Genomic DNA, 11837 nt, shown 5'->3' with positions numbered 1-11837 from the left:
GGACAGATCCTAGATTCACTATGGCAGCCTAACCTTGATTGTCCTTGAGCTGGTGACTTGATTTAGTCTAAGCTTTCAGGGGAAGCAATGCGCTGTCCCTCACAGCAGGGTGTGAGCCCCACCTATTGTGGGAGAAACAATGGTGTCCCCTTGCTCTGGATGACTGGTGTCTTCAGGGAGATAACTTGACAATCATTTACCATTGGTTATAAGCAGTGTCCTATGTCTGACATCTATATTTCGGGGAGAGAAGCTGGGAAAAGTCTTTTTATATCCCATAGGAGGGTAGAGGGGAAACTCCATGAGAAATGGGCAGGCAGAGAGAGGAGCTGAAGCCAGAGTCCAACATGGGAGAGATGAGAACTCCTACGTGTACAACATTCAGGGCAAACGAATTCAGGAAGAGCCTCTAGGGGGTACCTCAGGGACCAGGACAGGGGGTGCTGTGGGCTGGGGACCGGGAGCATATGACTCATGGAAGATTCTTTTACAGGACTGGGGCTTGGCCATGGAGGCAGGACTACAAGTGGTGAGTGTTTCATCCATTAAACCCACCTGGATCCTTCACCCCATTTCCTCACTCCTCCTTCCCCTCCCTCAGTGGGCCTCCCTGAGAGCAAGGTGAGTGTCCGACACAGCCCTGCTCTCTGCTTTCCTTGCAGACTCACTTCCCAAGCCCAGCCTCCGCATCTGCCCAAGCTGGTTTGTCCTTCCCGGAAGCAATGTGACCCTGAGGTGCCAGGCTCCGATCAGGGATGTACACTTTGTTTTCAGAAAGTCAAAACAGTTTCTGATTTCCCCACGGTCACCTGATGCCACAGAGAGCCAGGCTGAATTCCCCCTCGTGGATGTACAACAAAGTGATTCCGGGGAGTACACTTGTGAGTACTCCAGAAGGAGCTCCCATGGACCCTCACCACTAAGTGATGTGGTTCTCCTTCTGGTTACAGGTGAGGAGGGGCTCTGGAATGACTTCGGGGCTTCCTTGGGGCAGGGTTTGCTAAGGGAGGAATCAGGGGAAGAGAGGGAGACCAGGGGTTGCATCTCCAGTGTAGTGTAGTGTAGTGTAATGCGGTGTGATGGAATGTGGTGTGGTGTGGTGTAGTATGGTGTGGTGTAGTTAGTGTGGTGTAGTATGGTGTACTGTGGTGTGGTGTGGTATAGTGTAGTGTGTGTGATTTGGTGTGGTGTAGTGTCATGTAGTGTGGTGTGGTGTAGTATGGTGTAGTGTACTCTGGTGTGGTGTGCAGTGTGGTGTGGTGTAGTGTAGTGTGGTGTGGTGTGTACTGTGGTACAGTGTAGTGTACTATGGTGTGGTGCAGTGTGTGTGGTGTGGTGTGGTGTACTGGAGTATGGTGTAGTGTAATGCAGTGCTTGTGCTGTGGTGTGGTGTAGTGTAGTGCAGTGTGGTGTAGTATAGTATGGTGTGGTGTAGTTTAGTGTGGTGTTGTGCAGTGTGGTGTGGTGTGCTGTTCTATGGTGTGGTGTAGTGTAATGTGGTGTGTACTGTGGTACAGTGTAATGTACTATGGTGTGGTGTAGTGTAATGTGGTGTGTACTGTGGTACAGTGTAATGTACTATGGTGTAGTGTAGTGTGTGTGGTATGGTGTAGTGTGTGTGGTGTTGTGTAGTGTGGTCTACTGTACTATGGTGTAGTGTGCTGTGGAGTAGTGCTCTGTGTGTGCTGTGGTGTGGTGTAGTGCAGTGCAGTGCAGTGTGATGCAGTGTAGTGCAGTGTGTGCGCTGTATTATGGTGTAGTGCAGTGCAGTGCGGTGCAATGCAGTGTGGTGCAGTGTGGTGCAGTGTGTGTGCTGTACTATGGTGTAGTGCAGTGCAGTGCAGTGCAGTGTGAGTGATGGTGACGAGAGACAGGCACAGAATTGGGACCTTGGTTTCCCCCAGGGCTCGTGGAGGGAACGTCCTTCCCCAGCGTCAGGAGGAAGCATCGGGGGTATTTTCTGTCTGACCCTCCATGAGGACTCCCTGTCAGAGGAGCAAGGGTGAGGGGCGCGCAGAGACTTCTCACGTGACCCCTGAGCCTTCCTTCTCCGCAGGAAGCTTTCCTAAGCCTTCCCTGGACGTCCACGTGAGACGTAATGTGACTGCAGGAGAAACGGTGACTCTGGATTGCAGGAAGTCTGGCAACAAGGACAGATCTCTACAATTCGCTCTGCTGAAGGAAGGCACCTCAGAGCCCATTAAGGTGCAGAGGCAAGAAAGGAGAAGAACACAGTTCCTCCTTCAGAATGTGTCCGTCAACGACTCTGGGAAGTACAGCTGTGTCTACTTCCAGCCTGAACCCCCTTTCTGGGCCTCCCACATCAGCGATCGCCTTGAGATCTGGGTGACAGGTGAGGTGTGGGCCTTTGGGAGACCGACAGTTGGGTCACCTGCCGGTCCTCCTTCCTGAGGGAGCGTCCTGCAGGGAGCTTATGTCCTTGCCAGACTTTAAAGCCTGGAAAAATCACTCGGGGAGGAAGGAGTTGGGGCCAGGGTGCTGGAATAATGGAGAGGCCCTGTGATGAGAGAGGGGAGTGGGCAGGACAGAATCATAGAATAACTGATTCTCAAACTGTGGACAGTGTGTGGATGCATTTGGCTTCAATACCTAACACCAGGGATTGGATTTCCACCTAGAATCTTCCTTTGCAAACACTGGATCGTGTTCTAAGTGGGTCAGCTCCATTCTAGCTCACTGGCTCCTCTATTGAGGGGGGAGGGGGGGTGACTTTCAAGAGCTGAGTCTCCTATCTCACACACACCATTGTGGAGAAGGACAGTCTGGTCTTCAAACCGAGTTGCACAAGATCCCGAGGAAGAACTGTCATGGGCGTGTTGAATTCTCGTGTCACAGTCTGAATCCATCACTGACAACCCTGCTTGTATTGTTGTTGCTGTTTGGTACCACCAGGTCAGTTCTAACTCATAGCACCCCAGTGCACAGCAGAAGGAAACACTGCTGGTCCTGTACCCTCTCACACTCATTATGGTGAAGGTCATTGTTGCAGCCACTGCGGCGACCTCTCTCTTTCAAGGTCTCCCTCTTTTATTTGCTCCCTTTCCAAGGAGCTTTGGTGGTACAGTGGGCTGCGATCCTCATGGAATAATGGAGAGTACCTTTGATGAGAGAGGGGAGTGGGCAAGGCAGAATCGTAGAATAATTGATTCGCAAACTGTGGATACATTTGATGGATGCATTTGGCTTCAACACCTAAAACGAGGGTTGGATTTCTACCTAGAACCTTCATTTGCCAACACTGGTTTGTGTTCTCCCTGGGTCAGATTGTTCTACCTCCCTCTCTACTGGCTCCTTTTGTTGGGCGGAGAACATGGCTTTCAGGGTGTCACATGGTTTCACATCTCACAAACCCACTCGAGGAGACGGACTGAAGTTCTTTTTCCAAACCAGTTCCCAAAGAGTCCTAGGATCCCAGGTTTCGGCACCCACCTACAAAGAGTTCTAGGAAAAGACTGTAAGCAGTGAGTGGTTGGATTCAGCCTGTGGAAGTTACATAATCTCCTGTCAACTTGTGAAGGGGTGGAGTCGAGCCTGTCAATCAGTTTGCAGCTTGATTACCTCATTCAGAGGCATGAAGGGGATAAAGAGCTCACTGGAAGCCAGATACTCTCTCTACTTTGTCTCCCTGGGAGACATTTCTGTTGACAAGCCACATGGAGCTACACTGATGGCAGCCAGAGTTATGGAGCTGAAGGAGCCATGTGGAGACCCGTGCCAGTGCTAAGATGCTTCCACTGCCACTGGATCCACAAGATTTCCCAACCAATAGCCTGTGACCTTCCTGCATTCGGCATTATTGCATGTGTTTCATGAGTCTGAAGAGGAATTTACGGACTGGTAACAGACATATGGGCTAATATTGGACTTATGGACTTGATCTGGACTGGGCTGGGGTGTCTTCTTCATATACAATGCCTCTTTATATAAAACTCTCTCTCACACACACAGGAGTCCCTGGATTTGTTTCTCTTGACAACCCAGACTAACACAGGCCCATTCACACTGGATTGGCAGAACCAATACGTAATTTAAAAAAATATGTGGAAACTAAATAACGTATTACTAAAAAGCAAGCTATTCGGTCATAGAATAAAGTAAAAAGCGAAAACATAAAAGGACTTGGAATCCAATGAGAACAAATGAGATTTTTTTGTTTCTTCTTTCCCTTTTCATTCTCCTCCCATTTTCAGTTGTACCATTTCTACCTACCTACAAATTTACACCTGTACAGTAGTAGCCTTCCCCTTCATCATGACAATTTGTTTGAAAATTATATGTACACACACATATATATTTAATTGGGAGATGAAACATCTATCATATCAGTCCATAGTTCAAGCACATCAAGCAGTATTGTAGATTGCCACCACAATCCGTTTCTAAACATTCGTTTCTTTCCTGGACTGTGGGCAGCAGAAAACGGGAAGAGAGTGAGTCCTTTGGTCTCATGTATGAAGAAGGCTGGCAGGCTGGGTTTCTGGGGTGGAGAGGCCCTCACCCTCATGAGTTGGAGATGAGTCCCAATCTCACAATTAATATTGTTCCCCATTATAGCCTCCCATAATAATACTACCTTAAGGTTACCTCTTACAAGCACATAGCTGATTGCCATGTAGCCGCTGCTTTAACTATAGGAGCAGACCTGTGCTATTGCTCTCTAGTCTCTGAACACAGCCACTCCCCCTTACCTGCCCCAGCACTGGTGTTAGGTTACTTCTCCAATGAACTCAGGGCCCTTTGGGGTTAGGGTACAGCCCACTTTGTCACCTATGTGATTACCTGTAATTAGGAGAGCTTGCACTCCCCCTAGAGTGTATATAAGCCTTGGTTGGAAACATATTTTCTCTCTCTGTGCAAGCCTGGCTCCTGAAGTCATGGTGTCCCAGAGGTGAGCCCTTGCATGTCTTGTCTTTTCTGATCTCCCTTTAGTCTTACCCCTCAATTATACAACTGTCGCTTGGACCCATTCTATTGTGGAGGTTGGTACCCCACACGGGACTCCTTGACATCTCCCTTTTACTGCCCCACCACCAGCACTCTACCTACCCCCTACCCCCAGAAACCCTTATTTTCCTTGCTGTCCATATAGGTTCATCAATGTTGGGTTCAGACATAGACATAGTTTTTAAGTTAACGGGGAATTTTAAGGAACCGTCCTCTAGGCTGCCAACCATAAGGTTAGGAGGGCAAACTCACCAGTGGCTCCACGAGGGGAAGATGAGGCTGTCTGCTCCCTGAAATATCTACGAACCATGTGGGACAGCTCGACTCTGTCCTCTCGGGCTGCTGTGAGGCAGACTGGACTCCATGGCAGCAGTTTATCATCCTAGAGGCAAAGGGAAATAGCGCAACACACGTCCGGGTGTTCTCGATCGACTCTCCCATATCTTTTCAAATCTCCCGCATGTGAAGGATGAAGAGTTGGGCTGGTCTTCCCTGCTGAGAACCTGTGTTTGGAGGCTGCGAGGAAAAGTTTTGCTCCTCTTCCGCTGCGTTAGTGTGGGTAGACTAGAGAAACAAAACAGAGACTCCCATAGGTGTAGAAAGAGGAGCTTTATGTCAAAGAGCAATTGTATATTGAGAAGACATCCTCGCCCAGCCCAGATCACGTCCATAAGTCCGATATTAGCCCATATGTCTGCTACAAATCCATAAACTTGTCTTCGGACTCACACAGCATGTCCAATGAGGTCAAACGCAGGAAGAGCACAGGCCGGTAGGTGACAAGACTGTGGATCCAATGCTGGTGGAAGCATCTCAGCGTGAGTCTTCACGTGGCTCCTCAACAGGATGGTGAAGTAGAGAGAATGTCCCCTCTCCAGGGAGAAAGACAGAAAGTTCCCAGAATCCTCGTGAGAAGGCCACGCCCACTGGGAGGCATCATCACGCTGTGACCTGATTGACAGGCTAGACTCCGCCCCTAGACCTTTTTATCAAGTTGACATGACATTTTGTAACTTCCACATCCTCACGCCACTAACCTCAAAGTGTGACCTGTTTAATCCATACTGGTCACTAACCAGGAAATACAAGTGAACCGACGGCCGTATGAGATTCAGAGTTGGCGGATTGTTTAGCAAAGGGACAAGGGGCTTTCGATGTTCCTTGTCTAGCACCTCTGAGTGGATTCTGACTCATAGCATCCTATGTGCAAGCAGAGTTGAACACTGCCCAGCGCTGCACCATCCTTACTGTCTTTGTTTTGTTTGAACCCATTGGTGCAGCCACTATGTCCGTCCATCTGGTTGAGGGCCTTCCTCCTTTCTGCTGACCCGCTACTTTACCGAGCATGATGTCCTTCTCCAGAGACTGGTCTCTCCTGACAACATGTCCAATGTGCCTTCATTTCATGTATTTTGGACAAAGGGATGTGCTCAAGAAGAAGAACCCACACCCATTGCTCTGTGCCGCAGAGTAGAGCTGTACTCGGTCAGGTTGTCAATGTGACCTTTGGGGAGCACTCCGGGGTACTTCTGCGATAAGCTGCTTATGTCACTCAGGGCCGATCTTTTCCCCATTTTAGCTTCTCAGGATACCGCTTTCGTAAAAGATTATAACAGGTGGAACCTCACCCGCCTGGGTCTGACGGCTGTAATTCTGATGACCATGGGTGCTTTCCTGCTGGAAGCCTGGCTTAGCCAGAAGAAGTCTTCATGTGGATCCAGGTAAAACAGCTGACCCCATCTCTTTTTCATGGAAGGTCTGTCGGCACAGTGGGTTACCCACAGTGGGTAACCTGTGAACAACAAGGTCAGTGGTTCAAACCCATCGGGCACTCTCTGGGAGAAAGATGAGGCTGTCTACTCCTGGAAAGAGTTAAATTCTCATGAACCTAAAGGAGCAACTCTGCTCTGTCCTATAGCGTCGCAAGGAGTCAAAATCAACTCGATGACAATGCGTTTGGTTTCATTTGTTTGGAGTGATAGGTTGTTGTTGTTGTTGCTGCTGTTGAGTGTGGTTAAGTCTGTTCCTACCCATAGCAGTCCTCTCTGACAGAGTAGAACCTCCCCCGTAGGGTTCCATAGGCTAAAATCTTTATGGGAGTAAATCATTAAGTCTTTTCTCGGATGCATCAGCTGGTGGTTCAAACTACTGACGTTTGGTTAGCAGCCAAGCACTCATTAACACACCACCACGTGTGTGTGTGTGGGGGGGGGGACAAAACAAAACAAACCCAATGCCATTGAGCCGACTGATTCACAGCAGCCCTAGAGGATGGAGTAGAACTGCCCTGCGGGTTTCCAAGATGGCAAATTTCACCAGGGCTCATTAAATGCCAATTGCTGCTTGATGAGAATCCCCATTGTTTTCAACAAGGACGCTATTGGAATTTTAGGCAGGCGGTTTCTTTATCACGTGGGAACATACGTTCATTGTAAGAACATTTGGTATGTATTTTCCCTTCTCCGTACACACCAGTCAAAGCCCCAATCACTGTTAAAACAAGACTACGCACCCATAGCTCCTAAAATATTCCCAGCTGTTGAGGAGGGGGCATGGAGGTGGTCTCCCTGGCTGAGAACTTGTGTTTGGAAGTCAGGAGACATATTATCTCTCCTCATCCTCCCTCCATTGACATCTGATGTGTCCTCTACTTACAGGTCCCACAGCTTTTGTGGAGAATGAGAGTATTGGATGGAGTTAGGCCTGCTGCTCTGTAACCATTTCCTGTAGTCTTGGTTCTCCGTACTATTGCAAAGCATTCCAGGGCACAATGATGGCTTTCCAGACATCCCTGAGGATAAAGATCCAACCAAGCAAGGATGGTCGCACAACTCGAAGAATCTAATCCATGTCACTGAGTTGTGCGTGTAGAAATTGTTGAGTTGGCATGTGTTTTTGTTATGTCTACTTGCACCACAACAGGAAGAACCATTTTTAATTTAATTAAATCTTAGAAGGTGCCTCTAAGGAAATATTATTCGATACAACATTGAACAGCCTCTCATTTCCCTGCTCATCAGTCATCTGCCATCGGTCAGCTCTCACATAAGCCCAAGCCCATATGTGTGCCCATGTGTTCCCGGGGATCATTGTTCCATTTATTTCCCAGTGTGGTTGTGTTTCTCTTTTTCCCTGTCAGGGGAAACCCGCGTCCAACGATCGAAGGTCCAGAAGGCGCAACGTACAGCGAGGATATATAAGGATGATAGTGAGGTCCCAGAGGATGGGAAAGATAGGAGAGAGAGTGCAATAAAGGAGTCGGACCCATTGGATGGCAGCACGCTCTCCTCAGCCCCTCTTGACGGACCACGCAGAACCGAGAGAGGTGGAGAACTGGGAGAAGGCAGGGCGAGTCTTTATTATCTTGGGATCTTTGTAGGTAAGCTTAAGACATGCATATTCAGTAGTTACATACGTCACAAGGTGGGCAGTATCTACATGAAGGGTCCGTGAGCTCACAGGTGAGGAAACCTAATACAGTGAACCCTCGCCACTTCGCGCTTCGACTTCCGTGGCTTCACTCTATCACGGTTTTTGCGTAACAGCGCATGCTCTGTCATTACTGCCACTGATTGGCTCATACTGTACACACTTGATGCCGTAAATAATAAATAAAATAATAAATAATAATTGTAACGTCCAAAATGTTTTACTGTATTTTCCCTTTTTCGTTTAATAAATTGGGTAATACGAGTGTAATGGTGACTAAAGGGTGTTTTTTCATGTCCTCTATGCTCTAACTACGAAAATATTTGATTTACAAATAAGGAATCCTACTTCGCGGAATTTCATTTATCACGGTAGGGTCTAGAACCGATTAACCGCGATAAACGAGGGTTCACTGTACCTGCATTGGGGAAGGTGTAAGGGGGTTGGGAGTCATGGCTGGAAGAGAGAGCAAAAGGATCATGTCTGCTTCTATAGGAGATATAACCAACCATGTACTCGCTTTAAGGCAGCATAGCTGTTAAGGGGAGATTCTGTGGGGATGATTTTTAGAGCAGGATAATATACCTGGACCTTACCTCTAACTTTCCAAAGTGGAGGCATTCCTACTGTGGAATACCAGCTTTCCAGATTCGCTCTAAGTTAGGGACTATAGTCCTCATCCTATCTCCCTTAGTGTTAGTTTTCCTACATTTCACAATAGCTCTTTTTGTTGGGCATTTTCTTATGTGCCATTGCATAGAAAAATGTTTCATCGTCAAGTCAATTCGGACTCACAGTGACCCGTAGAACAGCGTGGAGCTGACTGACCCTTATAGGGCTCCCAAGTTCGTCATCTTTATGGAAGCAGATCACTGGTCATTTTCTTGTGGAGCGACCAGTTGGTTCAAACTACGGACCTTCAGATTATCATCTGAGTGCTTAACCCAGCACCACCAGGGTCCCTTCTATTAGATAGATAGATGTATATATACATTAATCCCAAAGATTAAGGAATATATATGTATGTGTGTTATCGTACAAATATATATGTTTTTTCATATAGCTACCATAATTGACTTTACAATGCTCTCTATCTGATATCGAGGCTATTCACATCCCTCAACTTGGTCAGAAGACATTCATCAGAGGCTAATCTGTATGTGGAGCCTGCAAATGGATTTTGGGCTTCCACTGTTGTCATAGCTTCTGCAAACCAAGTGCTCACAATTTAAGTTCTGATATCGCTCCTTCCTTCAGATTTGGATTCTATTATTTCTAGTACTTGGATCACACGAGTTGGTGTGCTTCTTCCACGTGGACTTAGTTGAGGCTTCTCTTAGATGACCATTTGTTTGAAGACAAATCTTCAAAGTGTATTCTTTCTGATAGCCAGACACCATCTAGTCTCTTCACCCCGCTTTGTTATAGCCCTCATCTCTTCATGAGGGTGAGCATCAAGCAGGGCCATGTTATAAGAACTAATTGTTCTTAGATTGGGGCTGGAGTTAAGAGGCAAGTCCAAAATCCATCCACATATCTATGGTTTATGTATGTGTTTGGTTCGACTTAGAGCCATCATTGTCATTTCATTTTAGAGAACATTATGAATCATCTCCCAGAAGCATAAGGTAATTTTATTGATAATGTCATTCATTTAGCCAATGGTATAGAATTTAACTCAGCTGAGAAAAGGGAAATTATGTAAATATAGGCTGGCTATGAATTATTGACTTGTACAGATGAAACTCTTAAATCATTGGAAAATATTTAAACAAACCATGGGGGCTGATGACAAGACAAAACTCAATAATAGTCACTGATATTGGCAGAACCACATGTCCCAGATTAATACATGTCATCATAAAGCAAGAAGGGCATTAAAATCGTACATAAAGTGTAGTTCCAGCCCATTCATTGGGCACCATGAGGAAAAATTTGCTGCAAGTAAATTTTTACATATTTGCAGCAGCATATCAACAGAGAACTACCAGAAATGTAAGCTGGATTCAGAAGAAAATGTAGAAGGAAAGATATCATTGCTGATGATGACAAATGGATCTTGGCTGAAATCAGAGAATATCAGAAAGATGTTTTTTGGTGTTTTATTGACTATGCGATGGCATTTGACTGTGTGGATCATAGCACCTTAGGGATAACAATGCAAAGAATGGGAATTCTGAAACATTTCATTATGCTTGTATGGAACCTAGAGGCAGTTCAAACAGAACCAGAGGATACTGTGTGGTTTAAATTCAGGAAAAGTCCTGATACCAAGGGCTCAAGTAGAAAGCAAAGGTTTTGAGAATGATGAGGGCAACAAATGTACAAACGTGCTCGACACCATGGATGTAAGTATGGATTGTGATAAGAGTTGTACGAGCCCCCAATAAAATGATTTTTTAAAATTCAGGAAAGGTGTGTGTCAGAGTTGCCTCCTTTCACCATCCTTATTCACGCTATACATGGAGCAAATAATCCCAGAAGATGGGCGAACTCTACCATGAAGAACGGGGCATTGTGACTGGAGGGACAATTCTTAACAACCTGTGATTTACAGGTGACACAACCTTGTTTGCTGAAAGCAAAGGAGACTTGGAGCACTCACCAAGGGAGATGGAAGACGACAGCCTCCAGTCAGGATTATCCCTCAATGTAAACAAAATAAAAATCTTCACACCTGAACCGGTAGACCTCGGGGAAAAAAGACTGAAGTTGTCAAGGAGTTCACTTTCCCCGGAGCCACACTCAACACTCAAGGGAAGCAAAAGTCGAGAAATCAAGAGACATGTTACTTTGGGCAAATCTGTTGCAAAAGACCCCTTTAAAGAGCAAAACTGTCACTTTGAGGACTAAGGTGCATTTGACGCAGGGCATGGAACTGTCCGTCATCTCGTATGCATGGGATGTAGGACCGTGAATAAATTCCGAAGAATCATTGATTCCTTTAAATTGTGCTAATATCAAAGAATAGGATGTATACCAGGGACTGCTAAGGGAGCTCTGTTGTGGCCGTGGATTGTGCGTTCAGTGGCTCACCGAAAGCTAAGCAGTGCAACCCCACCAGTCACTCTGAGAGGGAAAGACAAGGCTGTCTGTCCTCATAAAGATGCACGGTCTCCGAAATTCTATGTAATCTGTCCTACGGGGTTGCAATGAGCTGCGATCCACTCAGGGACAGTACGTAGGTCAGTCTCTAGATCTAACAAACCTGTCTTGGAAGAAGAGTGGGAAACCGAGGACCGGGAAGAGAGTGTAGGCAGACAAATTCTTTATTCTCATTTTTTTAAAAACACACTTTTATTGGGGGCTATAACATCGCTTATCACAATCCAAAAAGTCCTCCAATGTGTTTTATGCTCATATTTTAAGAATCCTGGCAGAGCAGGATTCTGGGTGGAGGGAGGCCTTTGCACATGCGAGCTAGAGTTGAGTCCCAATCACAT

At 46.5% G+C, this 11837-nt stretch overlaps 1 protein-coding gene across 1 annotated transcript; it reads left to right on the top strand.

The window, feature by feature from the left end:
* Positions 1-474: 474 nt before the first annotated feature.
* On the top strand, positions 475-8172 carry TARM1 (T cell-interacting, activating receptor on myeloid cells 1). Its single transcript, XM_045292400.1, has 5 exons — positions 475-529; positions 663-950; positions 2057-2353; positions 6545-6686; positions 7623-8172. The coding sequence occupies exons 1-5, from the start codon at positions 475-477 to the stop codon at positions 7645-7647; spliced, it is 807 nt and encodes a 268-aa protein (XP_045148335.1). The 3' UTR covers positions 7648-8172.
* The last annotated feature ends 3665 nt before the right edge of the window (positions 8173-11837 follow it).

This window comes from Echinops telfairi, unplaced genomic scaffold (assembly GCF_000313985.2).
Source record: "Echinops telfairi isolate 266 unplaced genomic scaffold, ASM31398v2 ScPeMD7_655;HRSCAF=1070, whole genome shotgun sequence".
Classification (NCBI taxonomy): Eukaryota; Metazoa; Chordata; class Mammalia; order Afrosoricida; family Tenrecidae; genus Echinops; species Echinops telfairi.
The sequence above is the reverse complement of the archived record's forward strand: the minus strand, read 5'-3'. Positions and strand labels throughout refer to the sequence as shown.